General features: G+C 42.4%; 1 protein-coding gene across 8 annotated transcripts in view; it reads right to left on the reverse strand.

Annotated features, from left to right (window-relative positions):
• The window catches only part of EML6 (EMAP like 6), a 176,385-nt gene that overhangs the window by 117,492 nt on the left and 34,161 nt on the right, over nucleotides 1-24,732 (reverse strand). For 5 of the 8 annotated variants that reach the window (XM_077334021.1, XM_077334010.1, XM_077334001.1 and 2 more), the window contains exons 2-4: nucleotides 5,348-5,507; nucleotides 1,330-1,428; nucleotides 26-94 (exon numbers count right to left, since the gene is read on the reverse strand). In XM_077334021.1, coding sequence (XP_077190136.1) covers nucleotides 26-94; nucleotides 1,330-1,428; nucleotides 5,348-5,507 — 328 coding nt within the window. Of the gene's footprint in view, nucleotides 1-25; nucleotides 1,429-5,347; nucleotides 5,508-24,732 lie in introns of all 8 variants that reach the window. The other 3 variants (XM_077334045.1, XM_077334035.1, XM_077334026.1) reach the window with 3 other exon arrangements.

Genomic DNA, 24,732 nt, shown 5'->3' on the forward strand with positions numbered 1-24,732 from the left:
TGTCAAAGTATCAAAACCAGTTTACCTTGATATGTTTCACACCACAGCTAGCTAATCGGTTGAGTTGATATGGATCCCAGGAAATATCAAAAATCTGTCAAAATATATTCAAAACTGCTACACTAAATTAGAAAACACATGGATTAAATATCAGAAATGTCATACATTCAATGTGCATTCATGGTTTTGAACACAGTCCCACTTGTTCTGTTACCAAAAATATAATATGCATGCAATTATAGTGCCATAAGAATGTGAAATGCATACAGAAATCAAGCAGCATAACGAAGGCCTTACAAAACGGTTCCCTGGATTTAATTTACATCTGCATTTGTTAAGTAGGATCTGCTCACATGAAACAAAATTAACATTTAATGGGAAATTAAGGCAAAACACAACAGATATCCAGGCTATAGAAATTAATCCCTCTGGAGGAAACAGCTGCTTGGGAGGATGGAGGGTATGGTCTCAAACTCTGAGGTCCCTCCCCTCTCTAAACAATGTTTTCCTCAGATTCTACCCCCAAATCTCCAGGAATGTCTAAATCTGGAGCTGGCAAATCTAACTTGCATGCTTCTGTTGCCACCAGTGTCCCCACTATATCCAGATCCTCCAACTATTTCACCACTTAAATTCCCACCAAAAGTTTCAAATCCTGAAAAATCCATTCTTCTCATCATGAATCATATAATCTTGAATAAATGACTACAAATGTACTTGCTTTGTATACTGTAACTGAGAGTAGAACAGTCTGATAACTAGCACTTTTCAGTTCAGAGGAAGCTCAGTCTGGGCTGCCATTATTAGCCTTCATTTATTTGTTTAAAGATTTATACCTTGCTTTCCTCCCAATAGGGGGCCAAAGCAGCATCCAACATCAAAACACCTACCATGAGGTGGATTAGTCTAAGAGAGAATGACTGGCCAATGGTCACCCAGCAAGCTTCCATGGCAGATCTGAGTCTAACACCATAACCACAACACCATGCTTGCTGTCACTCCTTAGAACAGAATTTTAAAACTGCTGATATAAACAACATATCCATGATGCCCAAGGGAGGCAATGCCCACAAAGATAAATGAACAAACTACTTCCATCAGTCAGTTCTTCAGTTAAACTTTGCCAAACGTTTATTTGATGTTCTTTGATAAAATGCAGACCTTTCCGGAACATTACTGTCACGTAATAATTTTACTGACCCATTATAATCATCAGATCTTGAGAACATTAGATTAATAGAAAACAGTTTGTTTCATTGGATTAAAAATGCTACAAAAATAGATGAGAAATGAAAGGGAAAATATATAGCAAACTCTTTAGCTGATTACCCTATCTGAGTGGCCAGTTGCTGTTGCCAGCCATTTTCCTTTTTTCCAGTCCCAAATGCAGACTGTATTTTTGGCATCAAGTCCCACTGAAGCTAAGCGCTGGAAGGAAAAGAAGAAAGAAAAAAGAATAGCCTCGTTAACTGAAAAAGAGCTCATTACAGATAAACATGTGCACAAAGGATGCTGAAGTTGCAAAAAAGACATCAAATGCTGATATAACACACAATATGTTTAAAGCTCAAATGCTTCATTGTTCCAGAATAGTTTACATTCATTCCCCAATTTGAGATCTGTTACTTTGACCTTCAAAGTTTATATGTAATATATATGTAATATATAATAATACATCTTTATTTATATGCCACCCTTCCACATTGCTCGGGGTGGGTAAGATTTTATTGTGATACTAGTAATTAAGTCCGCTGTAGTTTAAATACAGCGGGCGCTAGCGGGGCAATGGAGTTGGGGGGTGGCTGTGCGGCCTGGGGGCGGGCGGGCGCGGATCCAAGGCCGTGGATGGGCCGGGGCAAGACCCTCCCACGTCGGCTGGTGGGTCCTGCAGGTGTGTTGCCGGTGCGGGCCCTACCTGAGGCATGAAAGGCTGTGGAGCACGCTTGGCGGCGGCACAGAGGCAAAGGGGTGGACGTTCGTGTGGCGGCAGCTCGGGCGTTGCGGCGGCGGCCTGTCCCAGCACCAGCCGTTCGCGAGAGAGGCGCTGGCTGCTCCGTTGCCACGGCCACCGCCATTGGGTTTCGCGCCTCTCGCTGCGTCAGGCCGCCGGCAAGGGAGCAACTGCGAGCCGCGGTCGGCAGGGCGGGGACTGGCCTGGCCAATGGTCTGTCCGGAGGAAGGGGCCAATCGGCACCCTTCCTCATCCCAGACAGAGCCCGCCCTAACTCCTCCCACTAAGCCCTTACGGCTTTATTTAGTCTGCAGCGCCCTGTGTTAAGATAAGTTACAACAATAAATAGGGGAATGTATAAATACTTGCCTTACCAGCATAACTGGTAAAAAAATCCAAGAGAGGACTCAATTTCTAATACTTTGCTTATCATGCTAGTCCCTCTGCCTATGCTCTTGGAAGTGTGGTCACCCTGCCTGTAATCATGCGTGCATGCAACTCATTAGATTTTTCTTCACTTAATTGCTACCAATAAGCATACAAATGTGTAGACTGACTGAAAAATCATTGCATTTCAGATGATTTGAAACTATCTGAAAGCTTGCTTCAGATTGGTAGCCATATTGGTCAGCAGAAAAGCAAGATTTCAAAGGTATAATCATTGACTCTTGATAGCTGATCCCCTGGAAATCTTCTTGGTCTTTAAGTTGTTACTGGTCTCGAACCCATCTTTTCAGTAATGAAAGCTCCATCTGTGGTGCTAAATTTCTGATGAGCCTTTCAATAGCAGTCTAAAAACAATGAACATGCCCTTGGGATCAGTTTCTAAAATAACCACGCTGGAAATCTATTTATTAATTAGTTAGTACTGGCGAGAATAAAACAAACAGAAGGCAGTAGGCCATCAGAACCATCCGTCTGATCAAAATGCAGGGCTTTCTCTTTTAATAAAAGCTTCCTGCTCTCCATGATAGCGGCAAACACTTGCCTTTCAGTTTTGGAAAAGATTGCGCTCCGGTCGGCCCCAGCATGCAAACTGTTTACTCCGGTGCTTTCAAAGCTGTTCAATGCTTTGCCAGCCACCAGTGATGCAAAATTAACAGGATCAGCTTAATTGGCTTTGCTCATCAGAACTCAGCTCTCTGGACAGTGAGTTATCCCTGCCAATTTCAGTGGGGCAATATGGCAAAACCATATGCTACTACAGAGGCAGAAATTGAAGCAATTACCCTAGGTGAAAAAATGCTCAAAAAGGGATTCCGGATAACAGTAAAATATAGCGGTGAATATATGCACACAAAAGAGTATAATGCTCCGCAACAATTAAGGAGGATGGTCTTACAGTACAGGAATTATATTTCTGCTCCCGTAAAATGTAGAGTATTAAGAAATGGTGACTGATTACAGGATTGTAACTTACTGAAACAATCTGTACATGCATGCAAGGAGCACCAATTTCCATCAATAGTAGTAATAATAATAGTAATAATTGCAGTTTAGTAATAGTAATAGTAATAGTAATAGTAATAGTAATAGTAATAATTGCAACTGCAGTTTAGAGGTGCCCTTAGATGTGACAAATAACCCTTGTCTCTTAATATTCTTGTTGAACTTTTGTTTGGCAAAAACTGGAGATTTTGAGGGTAAATCTGGGGAGGGTGGGGCTTGGGGAAGGGAGGGGCTTCAGCAGGGCATAATGCCATAGAGATATTGTTCGCCTGGAGATCAACTGTGATAATGAGAGATCTCCAGGTGCCCCCTGGAGGCTGGCAACCTTAGCCTAACAACCGGCAGCCGTGTAAAGAAGCACAAGATGGAATACGCATGAAACGATTTATCCCTGCAGGCTGCTTCTTTCATTTCCTGCCATGTAAAGAGCTATACACTGATAAGCAAATAGATCAGATTAGCCTTTAATTTCCCTTTTATGGGCCCACATATGACAAGTGCACATGAAAGAGATGAACAACAGAACTGAGTTTGTTCATTGTCATAATCATATGGAAGGAAATATTGTGTTTACTTCAGCAAAGATTAAAGGGACAGAAACCTGTTTCAGTACAGAAGAAAGAAGGGTTTACATTGAGGAAATGTGCTAAGAAGAGGCAAATGAGCAGAAGAAATACTACAATTTGCTTTTTTATCAGCTAGCTGAAGCAGAACAAGGGGCCCTCTTTCTCTGCCCTTCACCCCAACAAAGAATGAAGAACAGTGATTGGCATGCAGCTGCAATCAAGTCAGGTTTGTTGGGAAGATAACACATAATAGCTTTAGGCTCATACAGACTTTGGCTTCCTGTCAATGTGAAAGGTTTAATTATTGAGCTGTGCATGAGGATTGGAAAGGGGACATACAGGCTTTCCTGGGCTTGTTCACATAACAACAAATCATTCATTGCGACCACACAGTTGTAGTAAGAACAGAATGGAGAAGGGGAAAACAACATAAGTCATTTTGCCCCGCCCCCGGGAGAAAGTCACAATAAAGATAAAGCAAAATAAATAGCCTAAACCAGTGCTCCCCAACCTTTTTATCACTGGTAATTTTGGCTTGACAATTTTACTGAGGCCCGGGGGGGGTAGTCTTTTGCCGAGGGACATCGCTGCCACCGCCTGAGCCCCTGCTCCACTTGCTTTCCCGCTGGTGCCCCTGACTTCCCACTGCCCGCTGGGGGGCGCTAATAACGGCAGCTGCACAGTGCCATGCCAAGGGGGAGCCCCAGCCATGGCAGCCGCTGGAGAGCACCAAAGGTGAGCTGTTGCAGCCCCCGAGGCAGCATCCGGGAAGGAGGACAAGGAGGAGCCGCAGTCCGGTACCGACTGATCCACGGACTGGTACCGGTCCCCGGACCGGGGGTTGGGGACCACTGGCCTAAACCACACCAAAGGATGATCAGTCATGATCAGGTTCGATGTGGAATGATTGTTGCAGCCTTGAGCTGCAAGGGAGGGTGATATACGAATTAATTAATTAGCTGATTATGATGTTGATGTGAAATAGGAGATGTCAGCCCTCAAGGGCATGCTTTTTGAGTTTTTGTGCAAGTTGCTCAAGTAAAGCAGAATCTCAGAGGGAAAGTGATAATACAGCAGACAAGTAGCTGGGCTTGGGATTAAACAAAGCAACGGGGGGGGGGGGGTGAGAAAGAAGGATTATTTGTGATTTAGTACCTTTCATTCCTTCACTACAGTAGTTTTGTTTTGCTCTAATTTGAATGATGGGAAAACACATGACTCCCCCCCATCCGATCCCCCATTGCACAACTGAAGTGATTCTTTGAAGTCTGGATCCTTTGCAGAAAAGTAACAGCTATGTGCTTATTTAAATAATAATCCAATGAGGGAAAGACATACATGTGTGTGAGTATATGTGTGAGGTCAATAAAAAGATACATACCTGGCCATCTGAATCAAAAGCCAAACAGGCAACTCCATGGGTATGTGCATCTTTCAGAATAGAAATGGTCTGCACATTATAAGAATCCCAGATGCAAATGTAAGGGTCCTTCCCAACCTGCCCTGTGGCAACCAAGATTTTATCAGGATGCAGAGCTAGGCTGGAAAACAGTATAAAAGTGAGGATATTCAGCAGCATATTGTGAATTTATCAGAAATGAACATATATTTAGATTTACTCATTTTCAGCAAAGGTCATCATTTGCTTTCCTATCTGTTCTTTAACATATGAATTCACGATAATTTAAAATAAAATTGGACACAGACTCCTCTTTATAATCCTCAGTTTATTAATTCTTACAACAACCCAACAAGGTAGGTTATATGTTCCCACATCTTAGCTGGGAAACTGAGGCTTAAAACATTATTAAGCTAGGATCTGCGCTGCATTTATAAACAATGTATATTGTCAACATCTACCATCTTGGCCTCCCTCGTATTTCAGAAGGGCATTGATGCTATATATTATAATATATATATATATATTGATACTATAGCACACAGATTTTAATTATTTTAATGTTATGAAAATAAATGTTTTTCAGTACATGCTGAAGTCAACATGAAAAACAATACAGAATAAGAATAAATTAATTAGATGGAAAATAGACAAACACCTCAAAAAGGCGAATTAAAGAAAAAGGCGAGTTAAGAAAAGCCAGCCAAAGTCTGTAAACCAAGGCTGAACTGAAATTAGTAAAAAATAAGCAATGATTTACTATTTTTATTCTTGATTATCTTCACTCGCTCTGGATTTTCCAAACACAACACAACAATTTTCCAAATACAACACAACCATTCTTTAGTAAGGAAAATACAGCCACTGCAGACTGTTAATGTCTGCTCAAACAATTTTAAATTAAATTAGATTATAGAATATACTGAAATCAACAAATATTATTCTTTGCAGAGGTACTTGACTAAACCCACTAAAATCTGTCATATTAACGTGAACTCATTTTAGATGTTGTTGGAATAGCCATTTTTCCCCTGGCAGAACCCTTAAAAGCCAAAGCACAAGACAAAATTAAAGAGAAACGTTTTTGCCAACATGGAAGCTGACAAGGCAAAGTTTCATGTCCTTTCATTTCTTTAGAAGCTCTTTAATTAACAAACCTTGAGCAGCAGCAGATTCTCATTCCTCATTTTTTGGATGCAAGGTCTAGGACTGAAATGAATTTTATATTGCCAGAGTGATCTTAGGATCCTTATCACTAAGCAATGGAGACAGAGTTTTAGGATGTAGGGAAATGACTGATGAGCTAGTGGCTTAAAATAATAATCTCAAATAATATTCTCAAAAAACCTGCATTCAAGCTAAATATGAAAAAAAAGTCTCAATCCCATTAAGGCCACAAGGGCAAATTCTACAGGAATCTCTGCTCAGAAATCTCTCCTGTAGAACAGTGGTCCCCAATCTTCTTATCACTGGGGACCGGTCAACGGTTGACAATTTTACTGAGGCCCGGGGGAGGTAGTCTTTTGCCGAGGGATGTTGCCGCTGCCTGAGCCCCTGCTCCACTTGCTTTCCTGCTGGCTCTCCTGACTTCCCTGCCTCCCACTGGGGGGTACTGCCAGCAGGAACTGCGCAGTGCCATGCCGAGCCATGGCGGCCGCCAGAGAGCACCAAAGGTGAGCCGGCTGCAGAGTAGCAGGGCAGCACCTGAGGCAGCAGCCGGGGAGGTGGATGAGGAGCCACGGCCCGGTACCGACTGATCCACGGACCAGGACCGGTCCCCGGACCGGGGGTTGGGGACCACTGCTGTAGAACCTCTGAGGGTATAATATTCGGTTTAATATTCGACCTGGTGCAGTGGCACCAGTGCAGGTGTCCAAGGTTACTATTAGCGTGGTCTGCAGGGGATGGCACATCACGTTTGCAGATGAACATGGAGACTGAGGGACGGCAAATTCTAAGTCATTATTATGAAAACCCTGCATCCCAACAGGAGTATTTCTGTGTCCCACTGGGGATTTGCGTACTACTATTATTTATTTATTATATTTATAGAGAACCACCACTACCTCAGACAACCTCTTAAATCTTCACCTACAAGTGCTCCACTCTGCGTCAGACTGCTGTGCCCTAAAAGTCCAAACACTAATGAGTTCACAAAAAATGTCATTAAAATATTGCTTTGATCCGCAACCTGCTTGATGAATCACCACTAAGGCAAGGTCTTGGTGCGAGTTCTAATATCTTTTAATGAAATGAAGATTAGTTATCTAAGTCAGGGTATTTTTATCATTAAAAATGGCTCGTGTTTTCTATATCCAAGGAAATATCTGGCTCACTCATTCTTCGTTTAGAATAATTAAATGTGTCAGTCATGTGTTCCAGCAGAGTCTAACTGAATACTATTCTGGAGTTATTAATGAATCCATCTGGTGGAGGAGGGGTAGGTGCCAGATGGCAGCCTTACCACCTCCACAATTTCTGTCGCAGTCCTCTGTCCCTTGGCCAGAATCTCTCATATTTCTAAAATTCTGCTTATAGGAATATGGGAATGTATACAATGTTGGTTTTGCTACTGATATATTGCCAATATATTTTCAAATGCAACAGCAAAGGCAGGCACTGAATCAACCTTCATAAGCAGTGAATTAAAGCAAAATCTACTGTGCTACTTGATACACTTCCAATCTTCTGAATATCACACAGGATGCAAACCTACCCCTGTGCGGTATTCTCCTGGCATTCCACAGAATGTGAAAAATTGGACTGTTTGGGAAAGTATTTGTGTAAAGTAAATAAGGCTGTAGTTAATCTAGGATGGTATACCATTATATCCCGCTTCAAAAAGTGCAAAAGGTAAAACATTAAATTGAGTCAAAGTTAATGTTTTCCTATGTTTATGAGAAGTAGTTTGGCAATAAGCCCCTTGATGCTTGTTGTTGTTGTTAGTTGCGAAGTCGTGTCCGACCCATTGTGACCCTATGAGCAATGATCCTCCAGACCTTCCTGTCCTCTACCATTCCCCGGAGTCCATTGAAGTTTGCACCTACTGCTTCAGTGACTCCATCCAGCCACCTCATTCTCTGTTGTCCCCTTCTTCTTTTGCCCAGCATTAGGCTCTTCTCCAGGGAATCCTTCCTTCTCATGAGGTGGCTGTAAATTCATGTTTACTGATGCAGAAATCCTTTCATGTTTCAATGATATAGTGAGGACTACTATTTATCTTCATTGCGATCAAAAATATATATTTCAGAAATTTTGTTGAAACAGAAAGACTGCAGATTAGATTCAGTAAAACATTCAGTAGGGCAAGCGTGCTTAGCCGCAATGAAAGGAAAAGATTCACGAGTTGAAAGCACTACTTATGAATAGAAGTGCTGGGAAGCCACTTATTTCCCCCTTTATGTTCCCATCAAAGAGCTCCAGGTGGAAATGTATATTACTCTTTGCAGAAGCTCTATTTCATTCAGTAACTGCAAAGGATGGTAACAATCATTCACCACCTAGAAGGAGCACAGGTGTCTCCAATGTAGCTTATGAACTGCAGAAATGACAGTGGAGACCTAGTACATGTAATTTTTTATTTAATGTCATTTTGAGATTTGCTATAATCTACTTAAATGATTCCTCAAATGCTGAACAGGGAAATGCCATCAAATAAGCTGTTTGTCACATTGTCAAAATTATGATGATCATCATCTACTATTATATAGCTTTGTGCTGTCAGCCAGGCCCTGTTTAAGGTTTCGCAGGGCCTGTAGCACAGCACAATTGGTGCTGTTACTTGTGCTGCTCAAGTAACAGCAGAGTACTCTTCATCATCTTTGTTTCACAAACCTTGACAGGATATGCAAATACAATGTCCCATTATCTAAGGGGACATCCAGACTTATGCAGCTTGTAGTCTGCACGTATGTTCAATGAGTGATGTGCATGCTTAGTTACTAACAGAGCATGCTTATTGCCCTTTTGCCATTCTTGTGGCCCACAAACTGCATAAGTATGAAGACCTCCTAATAATCATAGTGTGAAGGCCCCCTAACAGCACACACTGTGGGCATGTGCTACTAGGATATACCATTTCCTGTGAGATACAACGTACACTTATTGACCCCTTACCCATCAAAGGCAAGACCTTTACATGCTGGCTTCATGTGTTTATCTGATGTGCTTAATTGTGAATTCTGTAATGCACAAGAGAATATGGCATTGACTGTATAATTACTACTACCACTAGAGGGCACTTAACAAAGGGATTAGAACAGAAGTTCCCAGTCTTTTTGAGTATGAGGATCCCCTTTTTTACCTAAAAAATGTCACGGACCCACGCAATTGTAGTTGTACAGTTAGTATCTCTTGACTGGGGAAACACATCATGAGAAAAAGCTGCTATGAATTCAGCAACACTTGTAAATGACACTATTAATCATTAGCTTCAAAGCCCATTCCTAAGAACAAACCTTGAAAGGGTCCCCTCCCCTGGACCCCAGCCAGGCATTTTAAGGTCGCTTTGGTCTGCAGCTCGCAGTCAAATCAAGTGGGGCAGGTGGGGGCTGGGCAGCTCGTTAGCAGGGTCCGGGGCAGAGCTCCTTAGCAGTCAGTTAGTCAGCTCCTTAGCAGTCCTTAACGAGCAGTCAGCAGACTGGGAGGCCCTTGTTAGCAGGCACAGCCTAGCAGGCTAAAAGGCCCTCATTAGGAGGCCCACCACTACGATCCTTTGCCCAGGGCCTCTCCCCTTACCTGCTGCTGGCTCCAGGCACTGAGGCATTTGAGAGCAAAGAGGCTAGAGTCCAGGGACGGAGGGCGGGAGCTGCAGGTGCAGGACCAATCAGGGCAAAGCTGGCTGCACCCTGATTGGCCCTATTCCAACTTAGACAACCGGACACATCCCACCCCCTAGGCTGTTACATAAATATACAGAGGAACAACAATGGATAAGGATAACAGCATACATTTGAAAAATAGTAATACATATATGAGTGAGATGTACAATTTATTAGGTTTACAGAAGATAATTTCTTGAGAAAATCAGTTTTTATATTATAGAAGATTGCAGCAAAGAATATGTGAGTCATGTAAAGGTATGAATAATTTTAAAAATACATGTGTCACATCATCGGATTGTTTTGATGTACAACCTGTACTCTGGACAAGAAGCTACTGTTAGGACAGAATATGGAGAAACAGAATGGTTTCCATTTGCAAAGGTGTCAGACAAGGATGTATATTCTCTTCCTATCTGTTCAATGTATGTGTACAGTATCATCAGGAAAACTGGATTAGTTTTAGATGAAGATGGAGTGCAGATTGGTGGAAGGAACATTAACAATTTGAGATAGGCAGGTGACACCACCAGGAATGGGAAGGCGACTGTAAGCCGCTTTGAGCCTCCTTCGGGTAGGGAAAAGCGGCATATAAGAACCAACTCTTCTTCTTCTTCTTCTTCTACTGTCAGAAAACTGTAAGGACTTCAAACTACTAATGAAGGTTAAAGGGAAAAGAGCCAAAGCATGATTACAGCTGAAAATCAAGAAGACCAAAATAACAACTCCTGAGGAACTAAACACATGAATCTGGCTTATACTGAATCAGACCCTTGGCCTATCAAAGTCAGACTGGCAGCAGCTCTCCAGGGTCTCCAGAAGAGGTCCTTCACATCACCCACTCTGTGATCCTGTTTTAATTGGAGTTACCAGGGATCAAATCTGGGACCTTCTGTATGCTAAGAAGATGCTCCACTGCTGAGCCATAGCCCCCACAACCTGAAGGATGACAAATAAATTGAAATTGTTCAAGATTTTCTATTCCTTGGCTCCATCATCAGCCAAAAGGATAGAAGTCATCACAGTTACCCCTCCCCCTTTATTGAACCAGTTTTGAACCCATGATCACTTGGGATCTCTTGAGTAAGTAAATGCCACTAATACCCTTTTCAACAGCAATGTCAATTGCAATTTTAAAAAGGAACCCAATTTTGGATACCATTGGTTGTTTATTTTGTGTCCTGCTATCATACCAGAGAGATGATTTATGCAGCTTGTAAGAAGACCGCAGAAAAAGTCTTCAGAGCATCTGGTTCCTGACATTTGAAAGAGAAGCATGGCATTCAGCTCTTCCAAAGAGACACTGTGTCTCTTGGAACAAGTGCACTTCATACTCTCCAACAACCAACCCGCTACAGGCAACCCTGTAATGTCTAATTGTATGCAGTGGAACTTCCTCCCAAAATAAGCATGCATGGAACTGCAACCCAAATCTAAGGGCTAATTCTCAGGGCCTTTACGCACGGGGATCTTTGTTGCAAATTGTTTGCGGAATGAAAAATCGCCATTTAAAATAGTGGAATTCGTCGTTATGCATACCTGCCTTTGTAGTGGAATCAGTTGCGTTTTTTAGCGTTTCCCACAGGCTTCCGGTCTCGGCAGAAATCGCTAGAAAGGAAGCGCTATTGCCAAGCTCGTCCCGCCCCTGGCCGTCAAGCAGCCAATGGACAGCTGTTAGCATGCTCCCAAACAGCCCCTTTCCCTTTAAGAAAGGTTTTTTTTAAAAAAAAAAAAACAGACCCATAGCAACGAATCTAGGTAGATTCGTTGCAACGGAGAGACCCATCCAGCTGCCTAATGTGAGCTGTCGTTTGATCGTATGATCGTTGCCACGCTGCCTCGAGTGATAAAAAAAATCCCCCCCCCCCCTCATGGGCCCGATTTTCGGCTGAATTAATGTGTAAAAAATAAAGGGACTTTATTTCAGCAAACGGGCTTTTATGTGGTTTGTGCTTAGTGACTAAAGGTAAAGGACTGAAGCCAGGGAAGCCTCTAAACAGAAAGAGGCTCGCAGGTGCGTTTATCCCCGCTCGCTCGGAGAAAAAAAAATGGCGATCGCTTCGCCGGAAGTTTGGAGGACAGGCTCAGGAGGAGGGACTTTGAAGAAACCGCAACAATGGTAACGCACAGGTCTTTATCGCTAGTGTTACAGATTGTTTGCAAGAGTGTAGCGCTTTCCGGAGGGTGAATCCACTTTTTGGGATTCCCCTGAAAGCGCTACAACGAAGCGCTTTTTGCTGATCGGTTTCAGGAGTGTTGCAGATTGTCTACGACGTCGTGCGTTAAGGCAAATCAATAGCGTTTCCAATTAGCAACCATTGTGCGATTTTGAAGCCGTGCAAAAAGCCCCTCACTGTGAGGGCCTGAACTGACAATGTTCCTCCAGACAGAACAGTATAAGATGCTGGGTATCAATGTGAAGTAACTCTGATTGTTTACAACTTTTCAACTTAAATGGATAAAGGTAAATGGTAAATTGTGAATGTGACTCATTGACAGGTTCCTGAACCTTCAATCGTATTTCAGAATTGTGGACTTCACAGATCTGCTGATGAATCAGAAGTACATAATTCATTCAAACATTTCAGCTAGAGAAAGACTATGGTTTTTCGCTCTGGGAAACTGAATGTGGTTTGAAAGAGGGGCCACACCTTCCTCATTCTTCTGTCAGCATAGCTCCACACTGCAGCCCACCAGCTTGCGAGAGTTACCTTTGTGTCAGCTCAGCATGACCTCATGAATCACTCTTCCCAGGGTCAGAAATGCCTGCTGTGGGAAAGCAGAGGCAGGGAAAATCTACGGTCTACAGTCAAGGCCGGCGTGCTAAGGAAGATCTGGACACCCCTCTTGGATCACTCTGTTGGCGGCTTGAGAATCGTCTTCCCATGTCCACCCCCAGAGATGTTAGTCGGGAGGGGGGTAGTTGATTTTACTTTGCCGCGTTATATCTTGGATTTTTGCAAAGTTATAATTGTGGGTTGTACTGTATTTTAAGATTTTAGGGGTAATTTTTATTGGGGGCTTTTATGTGTCTGTAACTCGCCACGAGCCTTTTGGGAGTGGCAGGCTACAAATCAAATTAATAACAACAATAATAACAATAACAATAATTTGTGGTTCACCCATTCAGCTGATGGACATCTGGATCCAACCCACAGCCCTTCCAAATCTGATTCAAGTTGTCTTAAGTATTGTTGCCAGCCTGTTTTCCCACGACTATGGCCTCCATACCTACTGTTACTTTATAAATAAACCTTACACGATTTTACCAGTTAGAGCTACTAGTTTTCTATTGCATCCAACCAATTTATTTAACAAGCCATAGTTAGATCCAGACTAAATTGGCAATTTCCACCTATCAGGCCCATGCCCAGGATTTTTTAAAGTGGGGGCGGTTACATGACATTCCAAAACCTTTATGAAATTTCTTAATAATTTCTTTCTCACTTATTGAATTTTAAAACTTTTTCTATTATTTTTCTCTTTTGTACCATTGTTAATAGGTTGTCATTGATTTAGTGAGTAGTTTTTTATATAATTTATTTTATTTAATCTTTTTTTGGGGGGGTTAAATCCCTGACCCCCCCCCTTGTGCATGGCTTTGCCACTTAGCCCTCCTTCCTGCTGCACAGCCCCCTTATGACATTTCACAGGCTTCCCTAAACCCAGGAGCAGCATTTCAGTGAACTGTAGTGGAAAGAGGGAGGCATGAAAGCGCCACTTTACCCTTGGGAAATTTTGTCTGACTCCAACCCCTTCTCACTTTCCAATAACGCTCAAGGATTGATTTTTGAAGTTATTGTAAGTACACATACCAGTTTCTCCTTTTATATGACACAATATGCTATGTTGCACTGATTACTGCCATGTTTCTCTGCTTCTACTCCTATCGAATATGATGGGACTCTATACAACCATATTATCCATTATTACAACTCTCGGGAGAGCTTCAATTACACAAAAAATCTTTTAAACCAGAAGAACTTCATCTCGCTAGTGACAAGAAGTCAGCCTTAAAAAAACACAATCTACTTAAACTAACCTAAACCAAGGTGGCTTCTGTGCATGCTTCAGATCCCATATTTGTGAGGCAGAGATGAGGAAGAAAAATACATGACCAATGGTGAAGAAGAATTAGTTACAAAAATGAAGAGAATCACCACCCAAAAAAAGGGCATACAAATAATGTAAACAAGAGGTAAGCTTCTACAGGATCTCTGTTGTAATGCTTAAAATAAGTGTTTCTAGCTGTTATGACTAAGAAAATATGCTTGAAAGTGTATGGGCATGCCAGGCAAAATCTCATGCTGCACGCAGTTAAACATAGCTCCCTCTGCCTTTCAAAGCTGGCTGTGCAGAACACTGAATTGTTGGCCTTCTTAATCATCATGGAACCACTCTCCCTAGCTCTCCCTAACTGGCTATGAAGAGTGCTGAATAGCTGCCCTTTTTGACAGTCACAAAGCTACTTCTTCCTCTCCTTTTAAGTTAAGCTAAAAAATGGTAGAACCTAGTAGTGAAAAACTTGATATACCCTCCTCAAATAGCTGCAAAAACACTTGCTTTGTACAAGTTCCGGAGTACCAATATGAAATTTTATTAAGAAGCTACTAAACCCCGAGAAGAAAAGGCAAACAATGCTGCCCCACAGATAAAAGAAGAAACACTGAAGAAACAGTAAATCTCAACACCCCCAAAACCAAGCCCACCCACAGAAACCAAAATAATAGTTTAGAAGAAGTGATTAGAAAAACCATTGATGTCCTACAAACTGCCAGATTAAGCTTTCAAGATATTTGCAGAAGGCAATGGTTAGCTGGGAGCAATTAGTTCACTTGCAAAGAGCGTAGTTTTTAAGATCTTTGCAGAAGGCAAAGATTAACTAGCTCACTTGCAAAGTGATCAGGTTGCAAATGCAATGCTGTGATTGGCTGGCTGGGGACAAGCTGTTAATCAATTACCCGTGTATAAGCTGAGGAAGTCTTTTAAGTCCTAAAAACTGTGCTGGAAAACTCACCGTATATGCGAGTATATACGGTAAATCCAAACATAAGTAAATGAATTAATGTACTTTATCCTGTGAAAGCCACATTAGTTTTTGATTTGCTACTTGGACATGTTTGAAGGATTCCACGCAAGTTTGAAAGCCTTTATAAGTATTTCTCCCATGCTTCCAGTTCTCACTGAAGCCAGCAGAAATACTCATAATATGTAACTAAAATACAATATTCTGTCTTGCAGAAGCCCAAAGCTCTCAAGAACATAGGACCAAAGCTAGCCCATACATCCTGATTGATTCAAGGATTCCCAGCAGTCAAATATAACATGTTATTTTTTTAAATAATGAGATCTGAGTTGATTTAGAGCAACTACTGTTCCACTCTGGTAAAACCTGCCTCCAGTTATAAATGTATCTTGGACAAAGAATAAATGCATCCATCTAGCACTTTACTTTATGTTTGGGACTGAATCCTGACATTACTACGTGCCATTGGTCTGTCTTGCACCAGCTTGAGGCAAATAAGAACATCATCACTGATTTGTCTATAAGCTATTCAAATCAAAATGTAGCTCACAGCTACTAGAAAACTCCAGATAACAAAGAACTTCCATTATTTATGCCTCTGAGGAAATAATTGGGGAAAAGGGTGAAGTTGAGCATGCAAAATTAATCAAAATTAAAGATACATTTTGGTTGCAATTTGTTCATTGAAATATTTACATGGCCAGCAACCCAAATGAAAATAAAAGCAATGGCAGGGCTAAGGAAATAACTTACAAGAGCATATTGATTAATAATGGGATGCCAATTTATGGAACAAGCAGCTAGAGAAAGAAGGAGTTGCCACCTTGTGTTAAGAGAAATCTCGGTAGAGAACAGGTGACAAGATCTGGGGGTTGCAAAGTTCTTCTTTGGCCAGAAGTTGTATTCTAACAGAAATATTTCACCAGTTAGACACTGTTCTATCTTTTTGTCTTATTTTATAGAACCAGGCAAACTGAACACACCCTCCCTGCAAAGCAGGCTTAGGGCGGTTAACATCATAAGTCCATATATACAATACATAAGCCCAGTAGTAGTTAAAGTCTAAGATGGGAGCAAGGGCTCTGACAATTTATCTGATTAGTCATAGAGGGGAAACAGAGAGGAAAAGCTGCCTTAGAGTGAATCAGTTCTTTGTCTAGCAAAGTCAGCATTGTCTACTCAAACTGGCAACAGCTCTCCATAGTATCCAGCAGAGATCTTCCACATCACCAAATTACCTGATGTTTCTAACTGGAGATACCAGGGCTTGAGTCCGAGACCTTCAGCATGCAAAACAGCAACCCAACCACTGAACTCTACATAATATTCTAAATTACTAAGACTCAGACAAGAAGAAGGGATATCTGTGAATGAATCTTCCAAGATATTTTATTGACAGACTAGCTTCAAAGCCCGTTCCTAAGAATGAGCCCTGAAAGAGTCCCCTCCCCTGGCCAGGCAGCTTAAGGTGGCTTTGGACCGCAGCTCGAAGCCAAATCAAGTGGGGGAGTGGGGACTCGTTAGCAGTGCCGGGACAGAGCTCCTTAGCAGGCAGTCAACAGGCCGGGAAGCCCTCGTGAGCAGGCCCAGCCTAGCAGGCCAGGAGGCCCTCGTTAGCAAGCCCTCCACCACGACCCTTTGCTCAGGGCCCTCTCACCTGCTGCTGGCTCCAGGCACTGAGGCGTCTGAGAGCAAAGAGGCTAGAGTCCAGGGCCGGAGGGCGGTAGCCGCAGGGGCAGGGCCAATCAGGGCAAAGCTGGCTGTACCCTGATTGGCCCTATTCCAACTTGGACAGCCAGATATGTCCCACCCCCTAGGCTGTTTCAGAAATATATAGGGGAACAACAATGGATAAGGATTGGAGCTGTTGCACAGGCAGGGAAGGGGATAACTCTTTCACCTCATGCCATATTGCCAATCTCAGGCTCTCATAATTTGGAAATCTCCCTTGCTAGGATATATAAGGGTTTAGATGAAATCATGTCTAATTATTTCTAATAATTGTTTCCTCAAGCACCTGCATTGCTGCTAATGACCTGTCCTTTCTGGTAATGATTCTTCTTCAAATGGACAGAGTTATTTCAGCAAAAACATCAATAAAATGAGCCAGATCATCTGCTCAGTCTTCATGAAAGTTCTCGACAGAAAAGCCCCACAGGGCTGCAACATGAACATACAGAAAGTGAAATTGGCATCAACTGTGTAAGGGTCACACAAGGGACACAGCAAAGCAGGCCAGAAGAGAAAGGCCAAGGGAGTGTAGTAAGATATTTCAAATTAATTAGCCTGCCAGTAGTGGGGGACCAAGGAAAAATGCCAAAGAATATCAGTTGGAAAACAGGTTTTCCAACATTAATTACAACCAACCATGAAGATGAATAGATATAGATTAGTTTGATCAAACATTAAGGCCTAATCCAGCTAAAAATTATAATGAGTATATTTAGTGCTGTTAGATTCAATAGGACCCACAGATTTTAGCTGGGCGAAAACCACTGCATATTTACTATCTAAGAATCAAATAAATACATTTATGTAGATTTTTATACGATCCTTCCATACGGCTCTGGGCGGTTGTCATAGGGTAATTACATAGAACATCACAACATATATAACAATCATAACATAATATATCAACTAGAACAGGGATAGTCAACCTGTGGTCCTCCAGATATTCATGGACTACAATTCCCATGAGCCCCTGCCAGCAGAGTGGCCCTGAGGCAGTATGCAAGTAGTAATTAAAAAATTTAGCAACAATGTCAATAGTGAAAGGTACCCTGGGTAATTGGCAGTGTAAACAACAGAAGCAACATGAGCAAGGAAGCTATGCTTACAGCAAAGGCCTCACAAGAAGGTGAGCCTTAAGGAGGGACGTGAAGTTGAAGAGGCAAAATCACATATATAACCAGGGAGGGATTTCTATGGCATGGGCATGGTAGATCATTACCTTATAGCAAGTCCATGTATCTTATGTTCAAGATGATGAGTCAGTTTGATTTTACAGTAAGATATAGGAAATTTGAAATAGCAACAGAGCACAACCACACAGACTGTGGTTCCTATCTTTAAATTATCTAAAAGTTCAAATACTGGATAGACAACTGACAAGCAATAAATACGAAGAGAAAATTAGTGCTAGATTGTAGATGACAACATTCTTATGGAAGTTTCAAAGCATTATTTTCTGGGAAATTAGTCAATCTACTAAAGTTATAGAAATGTAGACTAGCTGTGAAAATTCACAGGGTGAGTTACTAGAGTAAATTAGGAGGGATTTGTAAACATTCATATTAACAGGAGGATAAAAATTATATCTCTGGAAATGGCAAGTATGGAAAAGTTGTATGTATGCGCAACAGAATGGAGTAAGTGGCTACAGACTATTCATGAGCATACCTGGATGAATCTTCAGTCCTTGATCCCTTCCAATCCGGCTTCCAACATGACCATGGGGTGGAGACAGTGCTGGTCATCCTTATGGACGACCTTTGGCACCAGCTGGACCGAGACAGTTCAGCACTGCTAATATGTCTAGATCTCACAGCAGCATTCGACACAATGGACCATGAGTTCCTTGCTCACCACCTCGCCAATGCAGGGATCCAGGAGACAGCCTTAAAATGGCTAATCTCCTTTATCCAAGGTCGAAGACAAAGAAGGGAAATTCATCACTGTGAATTCAAATGGAGAGTCCCGCAGGAAGTGATCTTCTCCCCAATACTATTTAACATGTTCATATGCCCTCTGGCCCAGCTGGATTGAAGCTATGCTGATGACACCCAGCACTACCTCCTGATGGATGGTCAGCCTGACAACTCCCTTGATTCCTTGGACGGATGCATGGAACCTGGAGGAATGGTTTCAGCATAGTCACATGAAGCTCACCCCTTCAAAGATGGAGGTCATTTAGATAGGTGGGAAAGGCCCATATCAGGAAGTGTGCCTTCCAAATCTGAAAAATGTGCAACTTAAAAATGGCACAATTGGTCAGGAACTTGGGTGTAATCCTTGGCACTTCCCTAACCAGGGAAGCTCAAGTCACGAAAGTAACACAATTGGCATTTTTTCATCTCCACCAAGCCAAGCTACTAGTACTCGATTTGGCCCCAGAACACCTAGCCACAGTGATCCACGCAACAGTTGCCTCAAGGCTTGATTACCACAACCTGCTCTATGCGGCCTTCCCTTACCCCTGCTCCAGAAACTGCAGTTGGTCCAAAATGCAGCTGCCCACATTCTCACTTGAATACCATAGAGAGATCACATCACCCTGATTCCCCTGTAGCTGCACTGGTTACCAATTGAATACCAGATCAAGTTTGAGGTACTGGTACTCACCTTCAGGGCCATACATTGTCAGGGTCCTGCATATCTTAAGGACCATCTGCTTGCTTATACTCCCCAAAGAGCAAGAAGAAGAAGAAGAGTTGATTCTTATATGCTGCTTTCCCCTACCCGAAGGAGGCTCAAAGCGGCTTACAGTCGCCTTCCCATTCCTCTCCCCACAACAGACACCCTGTGAGGTGAGAGAGAGAGCCCTGATATCAGTTCGCACTCCTAACCACTACACCAAACTGGCTCCACTACATAGCAACCCACTCTACCCATGCAGATTGGTGATCCCTGGCCTCAAAGAGATTCGCCTGGCCTCAACCAGAGCCAGGGCCTTCTCCTGTGTCACCCCCAACCAAGTGGAATGAGCTCCCCAATTAAATTAAAGCCCTCTCGGAACTCAAACAGTTCTGTAGGGCCTGCAAAATGGAGCTCTTCCACCAAGCTTTGGGTTGACACTAGCGCCAGGGGCCTCCTTCAAACCTAGCCTCTTGTCAAGCAACTCTGGCACTCCACACACCCCAGCCTAAAGCTACCACCCAGCTGCTCTCTCCCCCTCTAACCTGATGTATTACCCTGTGCACAAAGTCCAGAGTTTTGACTGCTATTCGCCTGATCTTGTCTGTTACACCCTCTGTTCATATTGTTATACATGTTTTAAATGTATTAGTTCTGCTGTTTCATGTACACTGACCTGAGACCTCACAGTATATAAATCGAATAAACAAACAAACCTCCCTTCTGGACTGTATCAAGTGATTCAGTTCTCAGGGTGAGGGTGAGGAACAGATCCTAGCTTCAGCAAATGTTGGAGCTGCATACTAAATTCTGAACAATTAGTTGTTCCCCAGTGTTTATTTGATTATAACTCAAGCAAAAACAAAAGAAAAACCCAAACCACTGTTCAGCCTTAAAAACTTATGGCAGTGATGAAGTACAAATGCATGTGCAATAATTAAATGCCTTCAGCATGATAATGCCAATCAAATACCACTACAATTTCTACTATGCTTGGAAGCACAGCTGAGGGTGACTTTTGCCCCCTAGGCTGTGTAAGTAATTAACTGCTTTGGGATTCCCTGAGTCTACTGTACTCTATGTAAAATCAACACATCAGAGAATACAGTCCATATCCTGGCAAGACCAATGAAATCACTAGGGAAAGCAGTGTCACAAGGCAAACAACAACCAAAAGCAGGTGCTGCAGCTTTTGAGTAAGCAAAAATGGAAGTTAAAGGAGGAAGAAAGGGACAGACAGATGAAGACAAAAGATTCAGATAAAGAGAATGATTGTAAGAACAGGGATTTAAAGAGCAATACATAAGAACACAGTAGGAAAAATGGGGGGGGGGAGTGGATGTCCAGATGTTTCATATATTCACTTTATATATTTGGACAGGATTGAAGAAGCCGTGCAACTGGTTCCATACATGCAAGGGAGATCTGAGTAGTATTTCTCAAAAGGCAACCATTTTCCTGCCTCTGGTCTTGAAACAAAAACATCTTGTTACATGGCATCAAAAGCTGCAGCTGACTGAGGAAAAATATTTTCAGAAAGCTTACTGGGCATGGCTAAGCCCTAGGCACCCATAAAGCTCTATGCATCCTGGCTGCTGTTGTATGCATAGTTAAGCAAGCCTAACTCTGCACACCAGTATTCTGCACTTTCTGAACATGAGTGAAAGGATTAATATTTTTGAAAATGTATTTTTGTATATGGCTATTTTACAGGGATATAGCTGGAGAGAATTTTGCGCCTTGCAAAAATGTCTGTTTTCGGAATCTAAATCACTCCTCTCAGTTATCATCCTATAAAACATCTGAGGTGTGAAATTTTTAATAGGAAGAGATACGCAAAGAGTAGTCTTTGCCCAACCAATTCCAAGCTGCATTTTTTAAAATAACATACTTTTTTTAAAGGACCATATGGCAGTAACGGAAGAAGGGATTTCACTACGAGCCATAACATTCTGCAGCAAAGTTCCTGGGCGAAAGTGTTCCAACATAATGAAAAGAGCGTTCGTAGTGGCCATTTTTTTACACCTCATAATGATCACAAATATAGGTGTTCCTAAAATAAAATTTAATCCCTAACCTCCCTTATGGCATCAATGTGTATTAACCATGTAAAAAGTAACTGCATATTGACATATGCATAAAAGACTCACATTGATTTTTAGAATTAGAATGATTTTAGAACCAATAATAATAGTAGCATTATTGAATAATTATTGGATCCTAAAAACTGAAAGCACAAGCCAATCATTCCCTCAGCAGCCCCTCAAGATCCCCAAAGAGGCATCACTCATGCACAAAATATCAGGAAACATGGGAAGCCTGCAGTGAAATGAAGAATCAGGTGAAAACTTCAAGTCCCTGTTTGAGCTAACTGAGGAAGTACAACAGAGCAAGGTTCCCATTGGCACCAGGTGGGGGCACTTTTGACCAATTTACCCTCCACACTGTGAGCCTCCCTGTTTTCTCCATGTGTAGAGTTACCAACCTCCAGGTGGTAACTAGAGATCTCCTGCTATTATGACTGTTCTCTGGATGCCAGAGATTAGTTCATCTGGAGAAAATGGCTGCTTTTGGAAGTTGGATTCTATGACATTGAAGTCCCTCCCCTCCACAAACCCTGCCCTCCTGAGGTTCCATTCTTCAAATCTCCAGGCATTTCCAAAGACAGAGCTGGTAATCCTATCCATGTGGCTCCTCCAGTCCCAGCATAGGTTTGGGGGAGTGATCTTTAGAAAACTGCTGAGGAAAGAGGAAAGATCTGTATCTTCCCTGTGTGGTTGGTAGTGTATAGTTTGTGTAGTTTGAAATGTTCACTCTAATCATCACATAATTAACAGGATTTCTCTAGTGAGAATGGATTTCACAGTACAATCTCTGTTTTCTAGCTACATACCGTGCTATGTTTCCATATTTCTAAAATGAGTCCTCTACAGCAGTGGTCCCCAACCTTTTTATCACAGGGGACCACTCACCGGGGACCACTCAACGCCTTTTACTGAGGCCCGGTGGGGGAGGGTAGTTTACTCCTCTACTCTCAACCACTGCCGTAGCACTCTCTGATCGCTATGGTAATGTTTAAACATCCCTTCAAAATAAGATACAGACACGCCACAACAATGAAGTGTGTTGTAAAGGGCCGGGGGGGGGGGGATGAAGTAAAGGACGGGGGGGGGAGAAGGCGTCCTTCGGGGCCCACCTCCAATTAGCCAAAGGACCACATGTGGTCTGCGGCCCACAGGTTGGGGATCGCTACTCTACAGCACCAGAACATGAGTCCTAATGTTGTCAGCCATTTTGGCATAATTTTGCCTAATCTTACAGCTATTTGAGTGCCTGATATCAAAAGCCCTACAAAGGCTTAGAGCACTAAAGGAGATGCTCTGTTATAGTAGGAGGATCTTTGTTTCCTCTTCCAACAAGCTCCAATTACAATGGAAATGCCTTGGCTTATTCTTTTGCCCTGACATCATACAGTACACTATATGTGTTGTGTATGCAGATCTTCTGAGAACTGAGCTTGGGGTCCGAGGCAGGATCCAACCAGATGTGAAACTAGCCAATGCGCTGCGAGGTTCCCCCCCTGCGGGAACCAATCCTTTTAAATCCATCAAGTGCAACTGAGCTAATCTGGCTCAGCCACAGGGTTTTCTCAGGAGTTTCTTGTTGCTTCCTTCAACTTGTACTCAATACTGACATCACCAATAAAGAGCTGTTCATTTACCCAGTAACCTGACATTCTTCCTCCGAACCCACATATTTTACAATATGCATCACCAAGGAGGAAGCCAAAAAGAGATGGCAGTCTTCAACATAGTGTGTTATGTCCTTTTGCAAGCTGCATTCCCAAGAGAGTCATCAAAGGCTGCACACTGCAGTCTAGGTACCCAGCACAAACCATGAAATCACCCTTTAGAGAAATTGGCACAATAATTCTCCTATTTAGAACAGTTAGAAACATAGAATCATAGAATAATAGGGTTGGAAGGGACCTCATGGGTCATCTAGTCCAACCCCCTGCACTATGCAGGACATTCTCAACCCTATCTCTCATCCACTGTAACCTGCCACCCCCTTAAGCCTTCACAGAATCAGCCTCTCTGTCAGATGGCTGAAGAAAAGGAAGGCAAGTGTCCTCTTCAGCCACCAAAAGGACTATGCTGGGGGGCATAGAACCCACATGAATAAAAGGCACATGTGACAGGCACTGAAGGAAGGAGGAATATTAGGTGAAATGGAGTGAAAAAAGCCAGCCGAATCTGATGTGATCATTCCATACTTAACTCTGCGGCAATAATCATGAACATTTCTTGGAAAACTAATTTGTTTCCATTTTGGAAAAGAAATAAATGGAAAGAGAAGAAAAAGCTCTAAGTGCTTTTATTAGTGCTTTGTATTGCAGCTCCGCTGGCCATTATGGGGGGGGGGGGGCACATTCGAATTTGAAAGTCAATCATTTTATACTGTTAAGCTCCAAACGAAGCAGCAGGAATAATAGAAGAAATGAGCTTCAGAGATGAAACTATAAATGGGATGACAATGAAAATAACTGCTTTGTACCTTAATAATCACATTGTTTTGTCCCAACGCTTAAAATACCGGGCATAATCTAGCCAAAGTAGATCACTTGGAAGTTCCACTAGTTTCAAGAGGGAAAGATTTACAATGTAACCCTTAGAATGTATTCCTGGGAGTAAGCCCCACTGAATAAAGTGACACTTACTACCAAGTAGATCATCCTTCGGATTGTTCCCTCAAAGATGGGCGGAATTCTCCCACTGAAATTAAAATGTGTCAGTCTGGCTGGAGAAGAGCCTAATGCTGGGAGCGATTGAGGGCAAAAGAAGAAGGGGACGACAGAGAATGAGGTGGCTGGATGGAGTCACTGAAGCAGCAGGTGCAAACTTCAATGGACTCCGGGGAATGGTAGAGGACAGGAAGGCCTGGAGGATCATTGTCCATGGGGTCGCGATGGGTCGGACACGACTTCGCACCTAACAACAACAACAAGTCTGGCTAGATAGTGGTTTAGTGTTTATATTAGATATTTTCTTGATTATATTTAAAATAAGTTCTTTATGCATAGCTGAGCAGAGTCTTCAGGCATTGCTATATCACAGAATTAGATGGATGTGGCTGTCATTCCATCTTTCCAGGAAATTCTAGGAACT

Source organism: Paroedura picta, chromosome 1 (genome assembly GCF_049243985.1).
Source record: "Paroedura picta isolate Pp20150507F chromosome 1, Ppicta_v3.0, whole genome shotgun sequence".
Taxonomy (NCBI): domain Eukaryota; kingdom Metazoa; phylum Chordata; class Lepidosauria; order Squamata; family Gekkonidae; genus Paroedura; species Paroedura picta.